Source organism: Oryza brachyantha, chromosome 4, assembly GCF_000231095.2.
Source record: "Oryza brachyantha chromosome 4, ObraRS2, whole genome shotgun sequence".
Classification (NCBI taxonomy): Eukaryota; Viridiplantae; Streptophyta; class Magnoliopsida; order Poales; family Poaceae; genus Oryza; species Oryza brachyantha.
In genome coordinates, this window is record NC_023166.2 from 6225933 (window position 1) to 6247598 (window position 21666).

The 21666-nt window shown below is 44.5% G+C and overlaps 2 protein-coding genes across 2 annotated transcripts; both read right to left on the reverse strand.

Annotated features, from left to right (window-relative positions):
• Positions 1 to 3517: 3517 nt before the first annotated feature.
• Positions 3518 to 4268, reverse strand: LOC102718168 (germin-like protein 8-14). The gene has a single exon (XM_006652092.3). It carries the CDS (start codon positions 4257 to 4259, stop codon positions 3555 to 3557), a length of 705 nt encoding a protein of 234 aa, XP_006652155.2. The 5' UTR covers positions 4260 to 4268; the 3' UTR covers positions 3518 to 3554.
• A 9130-nt stretch (positions 4269 to 13398) lies between these two features.
• Positions 13399 to 18098, reverse strand: LOC102709273 (L-type lectin-domain containing receptor kinase IX.1-like). The gene is made up of 2 exons (XM_040523527.1): positions 16699 to 18098; positions 13399 to 14302 (listed from the first exon to the last, which is right to left on the reverse strand). The coding sequence occupies exons 1-2, from the start codon at positions 18096 to 18098 to the stop codon at positions 13507 to 13509; spliced, it is 2196 nt and encodes a 731-aa protein (XP_040379461.1). The 3' UTR covers positions 13399 to 13506.
• Between the last annotated feature and the right edge of the window lie 3568 nt (positions 18099 to 21666).

The window sequence follows — 21666 nt, forward strand, 5'->3', positions numbered from 1 at the left end:
ATCTAAATAGTCATAAAAAATATGAAAAAAAATTGATAAGATAGTTTGATATGAGTTATATCATTCCACCAACATGCAAGTTTAAATTTAACTTCTACAAGTTATAGCAAAAATAACAAAAACAATTATGTTTTTTGCTACAACTTGTAGAGATCGAATTTAAACTTGCATGTTTGTGGAGTGGCATAACTCATATTAATTTACCTTGTCAAATTTTTTCATATTTTTTATGACTATTTAGATGACATGCAAGCATACGGATAGACATCCACCCGTGTGCTAAAAACAGTTTCCCCGTCATCCTCTCGATCCGCTCCAGTGCCGGCCGGCAGCAGATTTGATCCTCCTGTAGACAATATTGACATTTTTTTTGTGAGGCCGCTGGCCTCCTTGGACGGGAGAGGAAAGGGAGGAGGTGAAGGCAAATATGAGTGGCAACGAGAACGAATAGAGAATACGGCATCTGTTTATTTTATATGAAATTGGTTCATCGGAGTGTGTTGGTGGTATAGCATTGGGTTGACTAAAAAGACACTGCATGTGCCTCTTAGGGAAGTAAAATAGGATTTCAGTGAGTGCCTCCCTAAGAGACCCGCCAACGTAAATTGTCATATATTGAAAGTGGGCCTCCCAACACAAGTGCATATAGAAATTAATTTTCACATGCAATCCTTCACCCACGAAGTCCTTTATCTTTTCACAACCAGATCTTCTTTATGCCCATTTGTAAAAATAAAGAGGTGTGAACGAACATGATTTTTGTTGTAGTGTGTATATGCGTTATGAGTGCATATGTTTGAGAGGACTCTTGAATCATATAAAGGAGGATGAATAGATGTTCCTAGAAAAATAGGAACATAATCAAATTACACGCAAGAACTTCTCTTGAGAGCAATCGGAACTTTTTCTCGACCATCTTTGTCTCATAGACAGGGCTGATCGGAACTTCTGTTCCATGGGTTCAATCCCTTAAAGAGGGATGCAATTGGGGCAACTCTCATGCATGGAGAAAAAGCTCTCATCAAGAAGGGAAATCACAAATAGGGGTGGACTGAAAGCTCGTGGCTCGTTAGCTCGCTCGACTCGTGACAAACTCGGCTCGGCTCGTTTCATTTTTCTACGAGCTAGCATTTTAGCTCTTTAGAGATAATGAGCTAGCTCGAGTTGGCTCGTGAGCCTAACGAGCTAGACCAAAGACACAAGATTCACCAGCGTTCATTGATTTCACCCTGGAATGCATATGTTCAGTACTTCATAGGTTCACTATATGATTTGTTGATTCAAACATTAATATTTAAATACAATTTCATATGATTTACATGTTTAAAATGAAAATTTGCTTGTATAACCTATTGAAAAATTGTTTAGGTTAACTTTTTATGCATGGCTCACGAGCCTAACGAGCCAGCTGGAGCTTTATAACGAGTCGAGCCGAGCTGGGTTTTTAGCTCGTTACGATAACGAGCCGAGCCGAGCCTCAGCTCCTTATCTTAACAAGCTGGACCGAGCCGAGCTGAGTTGGCTCGTTATCCTGCCCTAATCACAAATATAAAACAAATGAGAGAGAGACTGCAAGCGCAAGAGATATAATTTTTTTAGTTAAGTTGGAATCAAGAACATTGTAGTCTCTGTTAAGGGACTCCAAAGAGTCGGATCCTACTCGATCCATGCCTCACCAAGCTCGCATTGCATTCATGAGCAATCATCGGGATCCATGGAAGGACAATGAGCTACTACCTTTGATAAATCTTGCTCTACCTACGACCTTCAAGATCAAGCTTAGTTTTGGCTAAAGTTACCTATTTTCTTTATGTATTTGAGGGAAACTAGTACAAACTCTCCCATGCTCTCTACAACGATTGGATGCTCACGGCCGAGGCCTGGGGTATTTAACTTTTTGCCACTCTTGTGAATGTTCATAACAAATTTGTCATGGCACCCACATGTCATAGACTCATGAGGGCCCATATGTCATAGACAGCGAGTGACAAATCTATTTTCACCACTCGTAAGAGTGGCAAAAAGTTAAATTTCTATCGAGGCCTAGCTAGCTAGGAGGACAACCTCCAATAGTAATAGGCTTCAAGATGTATACCCGTGGTAGGTCTTCATGTGGTCAACCAATCTGACTATCACAAGTTTTGTAAATCTCCAACTCATATGCACAAAGGAGCTCTAGATCCAAGAGAGAGAGGGATGTGAAAACTCTAGAAGGTCTCTGGGAGTACCTATAGAAGACGTGACCCCTGGTATAGGGTGAGGGGAAGTTAAATAATCGCACCCCTCATAAACTAACAGTCAATCATAGAGAAAGTTCTAATGGAACCCATCATAACTTTCAATGAACACTTAGGAACACACTTATAAGATTAGATTGGAATTTCCGATCGGACACATCGAATCTTCTGACCAGCCCTCTTGGTTCAACAGAGAGTCTTGATCAGAACTTTTGATGATCATCATCAGAACTTGCAATCAGGACTCTCGATTAAACAAAGGAGGCTAATCAAAAGTTTTGATGACCATTTAACAACAGAGACCATTTTCCTTTCTAAGTATGGTGTTTTTCTACCTCTCTTTACAAAGATCAAGGACGTTTTCTTACACTTCGACACAAACATCAAGTTATGCAAGAGCTACTCTTAAATAATGAATTTATCTGTCTTGAGCCCTTAAGCCTTTTCTTTCTTTTGGAGGGGCCGCTAAGCATACTCCTTTTACTCTTAGGTCCTCATTTAGTTTGTCATTAATCATACAAATTAAACTCACAATGAGTGTAGATGGACTTTCAACATTTGTACTGCATTTTGCGATAAAACATACGTACAACACTATTTCAATGTTTCACAACGCATGGTACGTGTGGCTTTTAAAAGCATGAGGTCCAATAATCTATGCTAAGTTTATGTCTGACACTACTGGCCAAAACAAGGTACATACAAAAGCTAAGCACTGATAGGTCCACCTTCCTCTTCAAGTTGGATCTTACTATGTACTTCCTCCATATTTATTTGACGAAGCCATTGAATTTTTGGTACATATATGATCATTCATCTTATTTAAAAGTCTTGTATAATTATCATTTGTTTTGTTACTGTTAGATTTATTACTGAGTATATTTTAATTATGTCTTACATTAATTTCTATAGGATTATTAAAATAAAATATCAATGGTTAAACGTGCGTGGAAATAAATATGTGGTGTTATTTATAGTAAAAAATAAAGTTTTTTTTGACGAATACAGTCATACTCAATTTTCAATCAGAGTTGCGTGTGAATATATTTCGTCGCACGTTTTCTGGGACAAAGGAAGAGTCAACGCTAAAGTTTACAAAGACATACTCCGTCTGTTTGACTTTTTTAATTACGTTTGACACTTCGTCTTATTTAAAAATTTAGTTTAAATATAAAAGATTATAAATTATACTTAAAGTATTATTTTAGTAGAAAAACAAATTATAATAAAATAGTCAATAATTATATAAATTTTTGAATAACATAAAGGATCATGTAGATAAAAAGTCCACGCATAATCGGAGGGAATATATATAAATTATCCGGTCCCGCGAAAGAGAGACTTCAACTTCTTGATCTGCAGCTCGTCGAGCACGCTGACCTTGCTGAGCACATCGCTCGGGAGGTTGTTGGCGAAGAGCGCGAAGTCCAGGATCTGCAGGCCCGGGTTGGAGCTGCTGTACATCGAGAGCGCCACGGCGGCCGGCGCCGTCGCGTTGTCGTCGTTGCCGCCGGCGCCGGCGCCGGTGGCGATCTGGAAGTGCAGGAGGCCCTGCGGGAACACCATGAGGTCGCCCTTGCGGAGCGTCTGGGTGTACACCTTGTTGGTGACGGAGCTGATGAAGCCGGCGGACAGCGTGCCCTCGACGACGAACAGGAGCTCGCTGCCGCCCGGGTGGGAGTGCAGCGGCACGACGCCGCCGGGGCCGAAGTGGACGATGGCGGCGGAGATGCCCAGCCCGTTCACGCCGGGGAACCGCGGGGAGAAGGCCGAGGAGAGGGCGATGTTGAAGGGCTCGATGGTCGGGCCGGTGGCGGACAGGCCGCGGTAGGAGAAGTCGTCGGCGGTGACGGCGGCCTCGGGCTTGCACGGGTAGCCCGCCGGCGTGTCGCCGCGGGCCAGGTCGCCGACGCAGAAGTCCTGGACCAGGGCCTGCGTGGAAGGGGTGGACGACGCCATGATCAGGGAGAGCAAGGGCACGAGGAGGAGGAGCATGGCGTTCCCCATGGTGTTTGTGAACATAGCTAGCAATGCAAGAAGCTAATGCATTGCTGCATTGTTATATAGTACAAAGGAGAAGTTTGAGCTAGTAAATGATTAGTCTAACTTGAAATTGATTAAGTGATCCAGTACGCCTCTTGCTTCCAAAAGAAGCCAATTGTGCGTCATTAAAAAAGAGTTATAAAACTGTCTGTTAAACACGTGGACGGTTTTATAAAGAACCTGGAGTAAAAGTGTATGTAATCTAGTGGTTGTAGCAAGGTTCTAAATAGTAGGCTATGACATTTAGCGGTCCAGCTCTCCAACAGATAAGATAGGCTATAGCGGTAGCTAATTAATTTAGTTGTTTGTAAAAATACTAAGAAAAATTGAAAAAAATAGCATAACTTGGCCTAAAAATTGACACATAAGCCAGCAACGATTCATAGTTCATCAACGTTTCATGGTTTATACGAATACATGAGTACATCACATATTAATACAAGTGGAGAATACTCGACAATTTAACAGTTCATAGCTCATACACATGGCACTTTAAGTTCTTAACATAAATTTTCAATAGTAAGGAACAAGACCATTACTTAGTAAAATAGAAACATCAAGTTTAGTGGATTACTTAGCAAAATTAAACTAGTTAATTATCCTTCAGTTTTGCTGTACAATATACTGTGATTTCTCAGTTTACATGTATATATATGGCAAATTTAAGAGAGTTAGCACTAGTTCAGTCACAAAGTGAATAGATTTGTCGTCAATACATTTGCAAAGCTTGAATATTTTTCATTCACACAAATGTAAAAAAAAAAATGGGGAATGAGGAGATACCTGCTATTAGAGATTTAGAGGAGGAGTTTTGAAGTGTTGAGGAGCTGAGAAGGGGCGTTGCTCTGTCTAGTCTTCACTGGACAGAGGGAGGAACGGAGGCGCTCTCGTCTTCACTGCAGAGCCGTGCAGAGGCCAGAGAGAGCAACGGAGGTCCAAAAGCCACCAATGCCGCCGGCGCAGAGCACAGCCGCCATGCAGCATGGCTTGCAGAGCTGCCGTCGTTGCCACTGCCGCGCAGAACCGCCGCCGCCGCCGGCGAGTACGCACGGGAGAGGGACAGCCGCCGCACGGGAGAGGAGATGCAGCGCGCACGGGAGAGAGAGAGGCTGAAGGATGGGCTAAGTTAGGCCAATTGTAATAGATGGGCTCAAGTTTCATTTTTCAGCCCATGGCTAACATTTAGCCTGCCACTATTTTCTACCCCATTTAGCGACTATAGCCCGCTAAGTATAGCTTACAGCGTCCGATAAGCTTTAGCTGCTAAATGATGATAGTCTAGCTTCCGGTCCACTAATACGCTATAGCCTGTTATTTAGAACCATGCTCTTCATTCATCTTTCTTTTGGAATACCAACAAAATGTTATGTTATCAATCATACCACCTCCAACGAAATGCTATGTATAGGTCTTTCTATCATTTGAGTGAGAATAGCTCTCATTTAAATCTGTCATATGCTGAAACTGATCTTGCCATCAGATTTCTCGATGTCAAATTTAGATGACATATTAGAGAAAAAATATAATAGATCAAAAATATATGATAGATTTGAAGAAAGAGAGAAAAAATAGTGCACGTAGCAAAAATTTGAAGATCGAACAGTAGTTGTGTTTTGAATCGGCTGTGACTAGGAAAATCGACTAGATCGAAGTCAAAGATACAACAGAGACATGGAATTTAACGTGGTTTTTCCCGCAAGGATTTTGCACGTTAAATTTCATGTCTTCGTGGTATCTTCGATCCGGTCAATTTTTCTAACATGCTATAATTTATTTTCTTAATTCTATCACCATGAGGATCCAATTTCATGCGAACATTTGTTAGATCTCGAATTATATTTGTTGTGGCATTGAATTGGAAACTCAATGTTGATGAGTACGATCCCAAATTTGTTTAGCCTATGGGCCTGTTCGATGCTTTTTGTATGAGACATTTTACTGTAAGGTAGCTAAAAGTATTAAATTTTTAGTGTAAAATTTTACAAGGCACACAAGTTTTATACCAAAAATCATGTGGCATGTCACACCCGGAGTTTCTATCCTAAGCTCAAAATAGTAAAAGAAAATTGTTAATTAACAATTGCTTAATTAACTTAGGAAAAACCCGTATAAAAGAATTAATTAAATTAAATTGAGTTCACAAATCATTAACTGAATTTAAATTTAAATTACAGAGTATAAAATTTCGCTCTAAAAAATTAATTGAAAATCCGGCAAAAAGTGAGGTTTTCTTTTTCCTCTTTTCCCCTCTTTTTCCTCCTTTTTCTTTTTTTCCCAGATTTGGGCCAGAGCCCAAATCCTCTCCTCCTTTCTTTTCCCTTTCTCCCCTTCCTCTCCTCCCTCCTCTCGAGCCGGCCCAGCCGACTCGGCCCTCTTCCTCCACCCGTGCCCACGCGCCCTCCTCCTCCTCTCGGCCGAGCCACCTCGCGACCCACCTAGCCAGCTGGCCCACTCGCCCACGCCCACGCGCGAGGTCTGCTTCCCCTCCTCCTTCCTCTCCCTGGCTTGACCGAGCCCGCCGCCGCCGTGGCCGAGCCGAACTCCGCCCGCCGCCTCTCCCGCACACGTGGCCGACACGGTCACTAACCGCGCCCTATCCTAGCTGACCGCTGCGCCTATAAACCCCCTCCCCCGTCACGCCACTGCCCGTTTCCCACCTTTCCCACCGCAACCCAAGCGCTGCCACCTCCCCGCCGCTGAGCGATCTCGCCGTCAGCGACCCGCCGCCCTCGTCGTTGGCCGTCACCACCTGTCTCGCCGTCTCGCTGACCCCGTTGATCGCCCGCATCCCCCTTGCCTCATCTTCCTCCACTCCGACGCCATCGTCAGGCTCCCCGCGCCGTCGCCAAGCGCCGCTGGCTGCTGGCCGCCGCCGCTGCCGTGCCTCCGCTGTCACGCCCAGAAATTCCTCACACGAATTTCTGAACTTAATTGTGTATTAAATCCCTGTCCAGGACTAGCCAGGGTACACAAAAAAGACAATGTTGATTACATAACCAGCGTTCTTAGAAACAACTGAAAATTACACTTATTCTAGCGGAAATGCAGCGGAAAGAAATAGGTAGACTAGCTCCAGCGGGTACGGCTCCAGTCCACAGGCAACGCTTCGACGGCGGAACAGCTCACTCTTGAGAGGCACCTCCATCGGACTCGACTTCTAGCTCTGGGGTGGGAAAGTTAAGCAAGGCTGAGTACAAACCACCGTACTCAACAAGTAACACGGACAAGGGGGAAAATAAATGATGCATAGGGATTAACAAGGACAGGTTAGGGTTAGTTGCAATAAAGCAGCAGTTAAACAAATAACAGAGATTAAATGAATAAAGGTAATTGAATACAGTAAAGCATAAGTAAATAACAGTTGTAAGGTACCACAACACTGTCCAACGTTACACCACGTTGCAACAGGCCCAACCGCTACTCAACTTTACACCACGTTGCAGTAGTCCCGAGAGAAAACCAATTACTCAAGTTATTGAAGGTTCACTAATCACAGTGAGGCTGGGAGCTCGCCCGTAACCGTGGGCACGGCTATTCGAATAGTTTATACTCTGATCAGAGGTGTACTACTGTACCCACAAGACACGACTCCACTACACTTGAACGTGCGCCGACATACCACCATGGTATACCGGAAAGGAGACCGTGATAGGACCCGTTACACAACCCTCCCTATTTAATCGTACCACACTTCAGGATTCACCCCCACCTTTACACCAAGTCGGGCAGTCCCCTCTTGTGCCTTGGCAGATCCAGAAGCAGCAGAGGCTTTCGTTACACCACGATTGCCCGTCCATACTCCATCACGCCTACCCTTGCCACGGTACGTCAAATAGTTCGAAGTCATGCTTCAAATCCCACCTTACCCATTTCGGCATGTGGTTAGCACTTAATTACTTCCAGGGTTTCCCGTGAACCGGTCCTTAATTACCATGGGTGCAACTCTCAAAACCATACACCCACAGCCCACCATTATCAATATTTTAGTTGACAGTAACCCGAACCGGGTAATGAATGAATATATCAGCTATTCAGGACTAAGCATGATTAAGTGAGATCCCATGAGCTATTTGTTCTAAGCACGGCTAAGCATTAACCTAGGCCTAACTCTAATCAAATTTACCCCTGGTCCAGCAGTGAATAAAGTTGAATAAACAACGGCATAATAATAAGGTTTACCCGGAAAATAACATACAGTAAATACTTTAATTAAAACAATGCATATTTGAATTAATAAGGCGGGGAATTTGCAATAGTGGGTTCGATATGATCAAAGATGAGTGTCACTTGCCTTGCTCTGGCCCTTGGGGAACTTCGGCGACAATCTCGAAGAAAACCGGTTCTTCGGCGGGGTCCGAATCTAAGCGACAAAGCACAAAAATAAAAAAACAGGCACAAACTCTACTGAAACAGCAAAAGAAACTATTTTTAATGGATTCTTGACAATTTTATGAATTTAATGAAATTTGAATGGACCTAAACGGAGACTAGATGAATTACTTATGAATTTTAGAAGTTTTCTGGGTTTTTTAGCTAAACAGAAAAGTCCTAAATCAATTATTGCGCAATTAATGGGGCTGCTGACGTCAGCGAGGAGAGAGGAGGCTGACGGCTGACAGGTAGGGACCACCTGTCGGTGAGAGAGAGGGGAAGGGAGAGACTGACAGGCGGGTCCCACGGGAGGAGAGAGGGAGGAGGGACGCGGGGTGGCTGACGGGTGGGCCCCGTCGGTCAGCGAGAGGGGAACCGAGGGGGAGGGGAGAGCGCGGCCGGCGGCGGGAGCTGGCGGCGGCGGCAGGGGCGACGCGGACGAGGCGCACGGCACGACGACGACGACGCGGCGACGACGACCGGCGACCGGCGACGGCGCGCGGCGGACAACCGAGACGGCGTCGCACGCGGCGCAGCCAAGCAAGGCGGCGGCAGCGGACTAGCGCGACGACGACGACCAGGCGGCGAGCGCGGGCGCGGACGGGCGCGGGTGGCGGCGGCTTGACGACAGCCTCGCGAGGGCGACGACGACCGCAGCGGCGATGGCGAGGAGGAGCTCCGCACGCGTCCGGTTACGGCGTGCGGCTCGGCGGCGGTCGGCCGGGAAGGGAGAGAGAGAGGGGAGGAGGAAGGGGACTCTCACCGGCAGCGGCGACCGTGCGGACGAGTCGGCGAGATCGAGGCGGAGGTGGTGCCGCGGGTAGGAGCGGAAGATCGGCGGTGGCGACGGAGATCGGTTGGCGACAGTGAGGAGACCGGACGCGGCGGCGACCGGGCGGCGAAGGAGTGCGCGGCGCTGGGGAGACTCCCTAGCGGCGACGAGGGCGGCAGCAAGTCGGCAACAGCGAGGCGGAGGCGGTGATGCAGCTGGGCGACGACGACCGGCGGCTGGCGGCGGAATCAACCGGCGGCTGGCGGCGGAATCAACCGGCGGCGGCGAACGACGACAGCGCGGCGGCGACTCGGGCGGAGGCAGAAAGTGGGCGACGGCGCGCGGCGGCTCGGGATTTATAGGGTGGCGGCGCCGGCTAGGGAGGGCGGAGGTTGGAGACCGAGTCGGGCGCGACGCGGTCTCGGCGGCGGTCGTTGCGGCGGCGGCGGTTGCGGCGGCGGCGTGGAGTCGGACTCGGCGCGGGCGCGGGCGCTGGCGCTGGCGGGGAGGCGGTCGCTGACAGGTGGGCCCCACCTGTCAGTGGCGCGAGGGAGGAGGGAGGCGGCGCGGACCCGCTGGCGTGGGCGACGCGGCGAGCTGGGCTGGAGCAGCGGCCCAGGCTGGGCGCGCGCGGGGCGGGGGAAACGGCCGGTCGGCTGGGCCGGCCGAGGGGGAGTGGTGGGCCGGCTCGGCTGGGCCGGCCCGGGAAGGAAAAAAAAGAAAAAGAAAAAGGAAAAAAAAAAGAGGGAGGAAAATTGGACTTTGGCCCAATTTGAGAAGGAAGGGAAAAAGAAAGGAAAAAGTAGGGAAAAAGGAAAACCCCACTTTTGCCAAGTTTTAAATTAATTTGTTTGGCCAAATTTTATACTTCTACAATTTGAATTTAAATCCAGTTAGTCGATTTGCGAGCCTCGATTTAATTGAATTAAGTTCTTTTAGAGGGATTTTTCCTGAGTTAATTAAGTCAATTGTTATTTACGGATTTCTTTTTACGATTTTAGGCTTAGAACAAAACTCCGGACGTAACATCCGCCCGCCGTCGTCGTCGCCTCGCTGCTGACGCTCGCCATCGCCTCCCACCGCCACACGCTGTCGCCATCTTGGCCGCTGGGCGCCGCCGACGCCTCCCCGTGTCGTGCCGCCTCCGCACCACCCCCGCCGCGCCACCTCCTCCTCTGCGCACGCCATTGCCTCCCGCCACTATGCGTCACACCCCGGCCACCTTTGTCGTGCCTCCCCGTCACCACCGTCGCGCCATCGTCGTACGCCGTCGGTCTCATCGCCATCGCCCTGATCACCGTCGTAGCCGCCGCGCTGGCCGCGTCCCCTCTCTCCCTCACCTGTTCTATCTCTCTGTCGTGCGGGCCCTCGGGTCAGACGGTCAACCCCCCTCACCTATCTCTCCCTCTCTCGCCGAACGGTGGGACCGGTCTGTCAGCTGGCCGGCCTTCCCCTCTTTCTCTCCTCCTGTGGCCCCCCACTTGTCATTCCCTCACTCCCTCTCTCTCTCTCACCAATAGGTGGAGCCCACCTATCAGCCGCCTCCTCTCTCCTTGCTGTCGTCAGCGCCTCACTTTAATTGCGCAATAAATCATTAAGGTTTTATGTTTAGTTTTAAATCACATTTAAACTTCTAAAATTCATTTCTAATTCATCCGGTTTCCATTTAAGTGCATTGAAATTTCATTAAATTCATAAAATTGCCAAGAATCTATTAAAAACACTTTCTCCTGTTTTAGTAGAGTTTGTACTTGTTTTATTTATTTATTTTTGTGTTGTCACTTAGATTCGGAGCCAGTCGACGAGCCGATTTACTTTGAAATCATTGTCGAAGTACCCTAGGGAACGGTGCCGGTTGCAACGTGGTGTAATGTTGGACACTGATTTTGGTACTTTACAAATGTTATTTACTTACTTATTCATTTATTTGTGATATTCTATATAAATCTCTATTATTTATTAAATGCTGCTTTATTGCAATTAATTAACCTGAACTTATTCATTGTAATCCATTGCATCATTTATACTCCTATACCAGGCTACTTGCTACTTGTTGAGTACAGTGGTTTGTACTTAGCCTTGCATAATTTCCCCTTCACAGCTAGAAGTTGAATCCGATGGAGGTGACTCTCAAGAGTAAGATGTCCGCCATCGAAGTCGTTGCCTGTGGACTGGAGCCGTGCTACTCTGGAGTTAGTGTGTGTTATCTTTTCACTGTATTTTCGTTAGTTTAAATGTTACTTTCTGTTGTTTCAAAGAACGATGGTTATATAATCAACATTGTCTATTTGTGTACCCTAGCTTGTCCTGGACAGAGATTTTTAATACGCAATTAAGTTCAAAAATTCGTATGAGAAATTTCTGGACATGACATGGCACCAGTGGTGGAGGCAAGACGAAAATCTACTTATGGCGAACTTAATACTACTAAAAGGTTGTTTAGTTAGGAAAATAAAAATTTTTGGTTGTCACATCAGACATTTGACCAGATGTTGGTAGGGGTTTTCGGACACGAATTTCACGGCTCGCCTAGAAACCACGAGATGAATCTTTTGAACCTAATTAATTCGTTATTAGCGCACGTAGGTTACTGTAGCACTTATGGTTAATCATGGACTAATTAGGCTTAAAAGATCCGTCTCATGATTTCTCACATAACTGTACAATTAGTTTTTCGTTTCATCTATATTCAATGCTCTATTTAGGTGTCCAAAGATTCGATATGATGTTTTTGGGAGAATTTTTTGGAACTAAACAGGGCCTAAGTTCTAATTTGTATATAAGAACCACATATGTAAAATAAAATAAAGCTATAATTCATTAACTTATAAATCAACATGCGAATGGTACTCCATATAAATCACAATACTTATAAATTATCTTCTGCGCGGTATACAACACTGAGTATAGCGAGGGGGTCTGCCGGTGGCGAGGTATGGTGGTCGCCATACCTCGCCATATTGGTGGCTCTGCCACTGCATAGCACCTCCTAAACTGTCCTTTTAGGGCATATTCGTTTCAAAGTAATTTTTATCTATAGGAATAGAAAAAGTGGCAGATTAGGAATAGCCATCTACTCCAATCCTATAGGAAGCTAAACCATGGAATTGCCGACAAAGGCCTTTTTAGTTCCCAAAATTTTTTTCCAAAAACATCATATCAAATTTTTGGACACCTAAATAAAGCATTAAACATAGATAAACCAAAAAACTAATTGCACAGTTACGTAAGAAATCTTGAGACGAATCTTTTGAGCCTAATTAGTCCATGATTAGGCATAAGTGCTACAGTAACCAACATGTGCTAATGACGGATTAATTAGGCTCAAAAGATTCGTCTCGCGGTTGCCAGGCTAGCCGTGAAATTCGTTTTTTCATTCGTGTCCAAAAACCCTTCCAACATCCGAGCAATCATTTAACGTGACACTTCTCCTAAAAATTTTCTCAATCTAAACAACACCAAAGTTGCATCCGGTTGCATCATAGGGAAAATGTAGGAAGTTGCATTGAAATATTATATTTTAAGTTTGAATCAACTGAACTAGCACCAGGAAAAAATCGCATGAGGTATGACGGGATGGAAATAATCCTTCGTTTTTGGCCTGCAATCTGGAGGGAAGGAAAAAACCCTATGGTTTTCCTTCCGTTCATTCCTTCAAAACGAATGCTAACCGTAGGATTAATTCCTCCCGATCTAGAATCCTTTGTTTCTCCCGTGAAACGAATGAGCCCTTAAAGAAGAGGGTAGGAATTTTTAACCTATATTTTTTATTACCATCTCTGTTCTAAAATGTAAACTCTTTCTAAATTATTTCGTAGGGATTAAGGTTGAGAGGTAAAAATCATGCATATAGCAGGAAACTACAACGAATCTGATACAAGCAAACTCTGCAGAATCACCAAATGTGCCAGAAGATGACTTGTGCAAAGAAAAAAAATAACATAAATTAGAAATTTCACCACTGGTGAAGCCCATCATCATTTCTTTCAAATATTACAAGCACAACTCCTTTGCACTCAACTTGTATCCTTCCCTACCTACCACAATTACCATTTTACCAAGATGTAATACTAAAATTAAAGCTCATTCTCTTGGGCTCAAGCTGCCAGAGATGGCCGGCGGCAAGCTGGAGTTGGACGACGCCGTCGCCGTCGCCGTCGCGAGGCTGGTCGACGAGTAACCAACAGCCGCCGACCCGACGGAGCTCATGCTGTCGCCGTACTTCATGGTGGACGCGGCGGACGGCTGCAGGTACACGGCCACCGGCATCCTCGTCGGCAGCACCGGCATCCTGAACTTCCTCGACTGCAGCGCCTCCGCCGCATGCCTGATCGACGGCCGCGCCCTCGGGTCCGGGTGCGCGCACCACAGCCCGACGGCCACCACGCGCTGCATCTCCCACCGGTCGAACGCGCCGCCGAGCCGCGCGTCCGCCACGGCGTCGAGCGCCGCCGCCGCACCCCGGCCGTACTGTTCCCACGCCCACTCGACCAGCCGGAACACCTGGCGCTCGCCGTCGCCGCCATCGTCGTCGAAGGCGGCAGCATTGTGGGGCGGCGGCGCCACCGTCATGGGGCGCCTCCCGCACGCCACCTCGAGCAGGACGACGCCGAAGCTGTACATGTCGGACTCGGCGGAGGCCTTGCCGGTGATGACGCACTCCGGGTCGAGGTAGCCCGGCGTGCCGGCGACGGCGGTCATGGTCTGGAGGCTCATGCCGTGGTCGATGAGGCGCGCGAGGCCGAAGTCGCCGAGCTTGGCGTTGAAGGACTCGTCGAGCATGATGTTGCTGGGCTTGATGTCGCCATGGACGACGCACTGCTCCCATTCCTGATGGAGGTACAGCACGGCGGAGGCCAATCCAACAATAATCTGGTACCTGAACAAAATTAACCAACCAAACCCGTATTAATATGAATGAGTATATATATGACAAATTTCTAACGAGGCTTTTTTACTATCCGTCAAAAGTATCTTAAGGTACTAAAAAATTTTTAATATAAAATTTTTATAATTTAACGTACATGGTATCTTAAGATATTAAATCTAAAAAAAAAATCTGGTATCTCAATGTATTTTTTAGGGATGATAAAAATACTCTTCTAACAAACTCCATATGCAGACAACATTTGCTTTGCAAATGATGGCACAAGAACAGCAACAAAAGATGTACAAAGTTTTTGCAATGCAATATACTCTCTTGGTTCCATATTATACGATATGATGTTTTTGCCTAACCAAGACTCATGTATATATTTATGTACATATTTTATATGTCTTTATCAACCATATGAATTTAGAGAGTATTATAACATCTTGTAATATGAAACGGTGTAAAAACATTCCAACTTTATTATACACTGTAAATATTTCTAACACCATTTAGAATATTATTTGTTCCATTAATCACTTCTATTTTAAATTTCTTTTCATTATAGTCCCACATACCGACCCACTCTTCTCAATCAGTCTGTGCAGAAAAAAAGACTTGATATCTTTATATTTGCAAGGAGAGAGTATGATGAAAATTCATACGCAACGTCAAATCAACATTGTTAATGTAAGAAAAAACATTGAAACTACACCCTCAGGAAAATATGGTGATCCCTCCGTTTCAAACGTACTACTTGTTATTTTAGCTTTGTCTTGACCAAAACATTTCTATGTTTGACCATAAATTCTTAGATTTTGTATTGTTTAGCTATATATTAATTTATTACAGAGCATTTCTTAGGGTGATATAAAACCATAAATATTATAATGTTAAATTATATAATTTTGTAAATTGTTAATGGTCAAATATACAAACAGTTGATTTAGGATAAATATGAATGACAAGTTACATAGAATGGGTAACATACTTTTTGCAGCAATATCATCAACAGGAAAATGTGTTATAACAATTAGAGGAAACATAACAATATCAACATGCTTTTTACACTGAAAATTTTACATCTATACAGCGATATAACAATGATCCACATCCTTGCGGACAATCTCACAAAGCTCTTGCTCTCTCCAAACATACTAAGATTTTACTTATTTGTCCAAAGATTTGGAACTAATCAGATCGAATTTAGTCATGTTAACGAATTTTGCTGAAACTATTTCCAATCAAATAAAAAATTACTTCAAATTTGACTTTTCTCATCGAGATTTTGCCATAACACTTAGACCTTGCTCTCACATAGTCCCATAACATTTTTATCTCATGATAACAAAAATAAATGATGCAAGGAATCATAGGTTAATTTTGTGTTGAGAGAGTCGTGGATGAATCCCTCCGAGGCTAACAATGTTCAAATCATGAAAGGTAATGTGTACCCATATTTAACGGCATTTTTGATAGGATCTTATTAATCATTAGAGATATGCCCTTTGTCAAGTGTCTCTCCGAGAGCGCATTAAAAACGCAGTTACGTGAGTTTGATGTGCATGTACAGTGGTGTGTAAAATCTTAGAAAAGAAATCACACTAGCTTCGCCATCCATTGGTAACTCATTTAATTAATTTTTTTCCTACATGTTATAAGATATTTTGGTTTTTCGTAGGTTTGTCTATAAACTAATATATGTTATATTTAAACTCAGATTTATTACCAATATAAATTGAATAAAAATTAAAACATGTTATGACCTGAAACGGAGGTAGGTAATAATCACTGGTGGTCTTATTCTCAAACTAGTCACAAACCCACTAGTCACTGTTCATTGAATGCACTATACATAGGCTGAGTTTGGTGAGGAAGAAAGATTATCTGATTTTATCATTGTTGTTTCAAGATATAAATGATTGAAATTAACTATTATATTGTTGAAAAATCTACTTTTAAAATAATATTATTAAGTTCTATATAGAAACTTTTCTAATTAAATAATATATCATTTAGCCATCAGAAAAGTGTGCATAAAAAGGCTAGAAATTAGAGAATAGTCAGACAGAGAGGGCAAGAGGTGCGATTGTTTGGGTGTTTCATGAGAAAAGCCAAATGACATATTTGCAAACGAAAAATAATTTATAAATAAAAATTTATATACACATTTTTAGTGATCTAAAAGCTAATGTCGAAAAATAAACTTTAGCGAAAAAATCAAAATAAATTCTAAATGTAAGATTAAAAATTAAAAATATATCTTATAAATATAAGCATCCGCGAAAATATAGAATTGTTATAATTGTAAATACGACCAAAAAGTGGGGCCCTTGGCGTCATTTTGTCAAGGTAAGTGGTAAGAACACGACAGGTGGTGGACAGCTACAAGGGACGACGCATACCTGAGCGGCCAAGTCAGCGCGTCGTCGTTGCCGTAGAGGTGGCCGTCGAGGCTGCCGTTGCGCACCAGCTCGTACACCAGCAGCAGCCGCCGCCGGCCATGGCACCACCCCACCAGCTGCACCAGGTTCCGGTGCCGCAGCCGGCTGATCACCGTCACCTCCGACCTGTACTCCCTCCTCCCCTCTGTCGACGCCCCCCTCGTGAACACCTTGATCGCCACGTCGCGCCCCAGCTCCCGCACGCGCCCGCCGTACACCGCCCCGGACCCGCCCTGCCCGAGCTTGACGTCCTCGGAGAAGCCGCCCGTCGCCGCCGCCAGCTGTGCGTACGGGATGGGGCGTGGCCCCGTCCCGGACTCCAGGTCCTCCTCGTCGCCGACGCCGAGGGGGTCGTCGCCGTCGGAGGTGGACGCGTGGTATTTGCTGCCGTCGCGTCGGCGAGCATGGCGGCGGATGAGCACGGCGACGGCGACGGCGAGGAGGAGCATCAGCGCGCCGGCCGCGGCCACGGCGGCGCTGATATGCGCCGGCCTGGCTAACGAGGTTGATGCCGGGGTGGTGCGTGTCCTCCTCGTCGGCAGAGTCGAGCTGAAGGTGCAGGACAGCACTGTGTGGTTGCTGGCGAACTCGTCGCCGGTCGCCGCCGAGAACCCCACAGCGACCTGCTCCGGCAGAAAGCTTCGCAAGTGGACGTCCGCCGAGAGGTTGTACGTGGCGCCGCCGACGGCGAGGGTGACGCCCAGCGTCCTCGTGCCGCTGTCGTACGCGACCGTCGCGGACATCACGCCGGCGTCGACGAGGCTGTCGTCCGGAAGGACCCTGTAGTTCCCGCGCGAGTCGACGTTGTTCACGTCGACGCCGATGTGCCGGCCGCTAGGGTCCCATCCATCCCTCCGCGTGTCGAACTCGACGGCGACGAAGCTGGCGGCGCCGGTGGCGTTACCCATGGCGCCGCTCTTCGCCATGCTCTGGTCGAACAGGCCGAGGCAGCCCTCGTAGCACTCCTGCGGCATGTCCGGCATGAACGGCGCGAGGAAGAACGCCATGCCGTGGCCGGCCAACCCGTTGCCGCGGCCAGCCACCGACCGGATGGTGAAGTTGAACCCCGCGGCGAAGCTGGCCTCCTCGCCGGTGGCGCCGTTCCAGAGCTGCACCGGCTGCTTGTACAGCGCCCGTCCCCTGGCCCGCGCCGAGAACTCCTCGCCGAGCAGCTCGATCCGGCCGTCGGTGACCATGGCGTCGTCCTCCTGCCTGAAATCGTCGGAGACGAAGGAGTCGTAGCTGAAGCTGAGAGAGGTGGCAGCTGGCGCGACAAGCAGCAAGTGGAGGAAGAGGAGTAGGTGCAGTGGCGGCGTCTCCGCATTGCTGCTCGAGGAAGACGAAGGGTTTTGGACAGCCATGGATGTGTGCTGTCGTGGTTGCATTATCAGTAGAAAAGCTCGAACGAGGCGTCTTGTGATTTTAACACTTGCTAACAGTTTTGACAGTTCTCAGTTGGGTGGGTCCCACATTTATTTATTTTTTCTTTTTTTTTCTAACAAGGATGAATTATTTGTTGAAAAGTCACAGCATGTCACTGTGAATTTTACAACTTGAGCGCATATGCAATCATGTTTTTGCATGTCAACAAAATGTCAAGAAAAGAATTTCAAAATTCCTTGTAGCATACTTGGATTTTTACTCCCTCCTCCGTTTTTCTTTAAGTTGAATACGACGATAACTTTTGGATTTATTCGTCTTATTCAAAAATTTTACACAAATATATAAAATTATACTTCCTCTATATTTTTTTATATGACGCCACTTTTTAGATCATGTTTAGCTATTCATCTTATTTAAAAATATATAAGTATTAATTAATTTTTTAGAATATAATTTATTATTATAGGAACTTTAAGTATGCATGATAATTTTGGATGTTTAGATATAAATTTTGAATAAGATGTATGCTCAATTATAGATTTAAAAGTTAATAGTGTCATATAAAAAATATGGAGGGAGCAAGTCATGTTTAAAATATATTATATTTAGTAATAAATTAAATCACAACCAAATAATTAATAATTATGTAAATTTTTTAAATAACTTAGATGATCAAATCTAGATAAAAATGATAACGGTGTTAGATAAAAAATATAAAAAATATGTATCACTCTTCAAACATGTGAAAAGTAACTTATTCAATCTATCCATCCCTTAAAAATAAAAATTTAGTGTTGAGCAATGGGAGTGTTATTCAAAACCAAATTTGTTTATTTCATTTAAAACGATCTACATCTAGTTCAAAATGCTGACAAATTAAATGAGTGACACGCCCCTGTCCACTACTGTTGTTTGTCGACCCAGTTAACTGAACGACAGACAGATATGATGTTACATGGCCTCACCAATTAATAAGCCTTTGACTCAACCAGTGCAAGTGCAGCGAGGAGCATTACGAATATTACAAATTTAATGGTTATTTGGATTTGAGATTTTTTTTCTTTTCACATCATATGTTTAGATGTTAATTAGAAGTATTAATATAAACGGATAACAAAACTAACTGTATAAATAAACGCTACTTCATTAAACAAGTTTTTAAAACCTAATTAATTCACAATTAGCAAATGTTTACTCTAGCATCACATTTGCTAATCATGGACTAATAAGGCTCAATAGATTCGTCTTGCGAAATAGTCTAGTGTATGAGATGAGTTTTATTAAGTCTATATTTAATACTTCTAATTAATATACAAATATTCGATATGACATGGACTATAAAAAAAATCTCTGAAAACAGCAAACATAGTCTTACACTACACTACTCCAGTCTAGTTTCTTTACTTCTCGGATTGAGAAGTGTTACGTAGGACTTATATGCCCCCCTTTTTTCTCATAAATCTATGTTTTTTTTCTACACGCAGCCATCAATCCAATGGATACCGGACCAGGACAAAGAATTTTTTATGTCTTTTTGGGGGCTGAAGGGGACATCTGTTCTTTAGATAGGCCTGAATCTTCCCAACCCCTTCCACCGATGTGGTTCACTCGGCCGATATTTTAGATCAAAGTTCCACTCGGCCCATAGGGATTGATCGGGCCTAGTCGTGCTAGTGGGCTGACATCCGGTTCGAATCCACCCGAGCCCACGATTTTTTTTGTTTCGTTTTTCAATGCTTTTTTTTTGCCGAATTGGTAAATGATGTACCTTTTGAAAAATTTTAAAAGGTTATTTTAAACTTTTTTTATCAATACAATTTTAAAGCTTACTAGATCGATCCTTCGGCAGCGGAGTTCACCGGCGGTGAGGAGTAGCATAGGTGGCACTTCTGGCAGATGAAGCTACTCACCGTCTGGGTCGAGCAGCAGCTCGGCGTCCGGCAACCGGATGAACATCTCCGAGCGGATTTGGGCAGAGTCTGTTGCAGAATCCATGGATTGATCTATTGGACTAGCTAGGCTTCAATATAGAAAAGAACAAAGGGGTTTAATTCTATACCCTTCCAATGGCTTTAATTTCAAACCGAATTGCTAAAAATCTTGCGACAAATTTTAGGGAACAATCTGTTGACTTTTTTTTATATTAGACTGAATTTTACCCAAAACTCTATTGAAAGATATTTATATAGACCCATTTGGATAAGAACCTAGGGTTCTGGGTTCATCGAGTACCAAAGTACGATTATATGACCGACGGAGAAACCGACATTTTATAAAACCGGACTTTTAAGTTCCGTTTGGCTTCATTCAGTTTAACCTTGGCTTTTTGGGAAGTTCATGTGCACCTCTCCATCACACTAAGCCAAGTTTTAGCAGAATTTGCGACTGGCAGCATTAAGGGTAAGCAGAGAACATGAGACTAATACAACCCAACCCATCTCAAAATTGAACTCCAGATTAAATCATAGGAACCAAAATACCCAAAGAAAGAGTGTAATTAGCCCCAAAACCAACATTAAGGACCTCAAGATCTCATAGAACTTTCCAAATCTCGTGAGGATATATATGGTCTGTTTAGAAAGCTTCTAGCAGATACAACTTTCTATAGAATCTATAAAAGTCAAAAACTCTTCTAAACAGTAATCAACTTCTAAAAATCTAGAGTTCTAGAATCCAAAAAATAAACTAAAAGCAGAAGCTGGAAAACCCAGCTTATTCAGATTAAGAAGCTGGTTTCTCACCGGATGCTTCTCAGAATTTTAAAGCTCCTCCAAACAGGTCAATACATTATCGCGTTCATCCCCGCTAAAATTTTTAGAAGGTGAATCTCACCCATTGTTAGAGCCAGGATGTCCAAAACAAGTCGTGATAGAAGGACGCCCCGATTGGTCAAGAACTGAAGAAAACAAACTGATTACCGCGGCAGCAACAGCCTTGCATATGCCCCTTGCTTCTTCCTTAATCTTGGCTCTCAAGCTGTGATCGATGACTGGAACGCGCACATCATCAGCCCCTAAAACCAGCAACCATGCAATTAATGCTTGCTACACACTCCACAAAATATCATACAAATTATGAACACATGTGATGTACTCTGATTTTGTTCAATTCATCAATCATCAATCTGGTCAAACGCACAATCACCATCCATCAAGCAATGTGTGAGATTCTAGCTTGTTGCTTAGGTATCAAGAACGCATGCAAGAGCAAGCTAGATCGATCACACACGTACACAAGGACTTTTTTTAAAAATATTTTTAATAAAAAAATTTATTACTAAATCTTTAAGAAAAACATTTTCATCACATGAAACTTTTTACCACCCCGTCCCTCCTAATATAGGAAAACGAGCTATCATGTCAAGCTGGCTGCCATGGCAATCCTGTCATACCCACTACTCGGCGTGACACTGTAGACTAGCTACGTCAGACGGGATGACATGGTCAAAAAATTCATATGATTGAAATATTTATCTTCGAGGTTTAATAATAAATTTTTTTATTAAAAAAGTTTTAAAAATAAAAAAATTCGCACACAAGCTAGCTA

Coding starts and splice junctions, on each gene's coding strand:
- LOC102718168 (XM_006652092.3), bottom strand. CDS start 4,259: ATGTTCACAAACACCATGGGGAACGCCATGCTCCTCCTCCTCGTGCCC.
- LOC102709273 (XM_040523527.1), bottom strand. CDS start 18,098: ATGGCTGTCCAAAACCCTTCGTCTTCCTCGAGCAGCAATGCGGAGACG. Junction 14,303..16,698: donor GCGCTGACTTGGCCGCTCAG/GTATGCGTCGTC, acceptor AATTTTGTTCAG/GTACCAGATTATTGTTGGAT.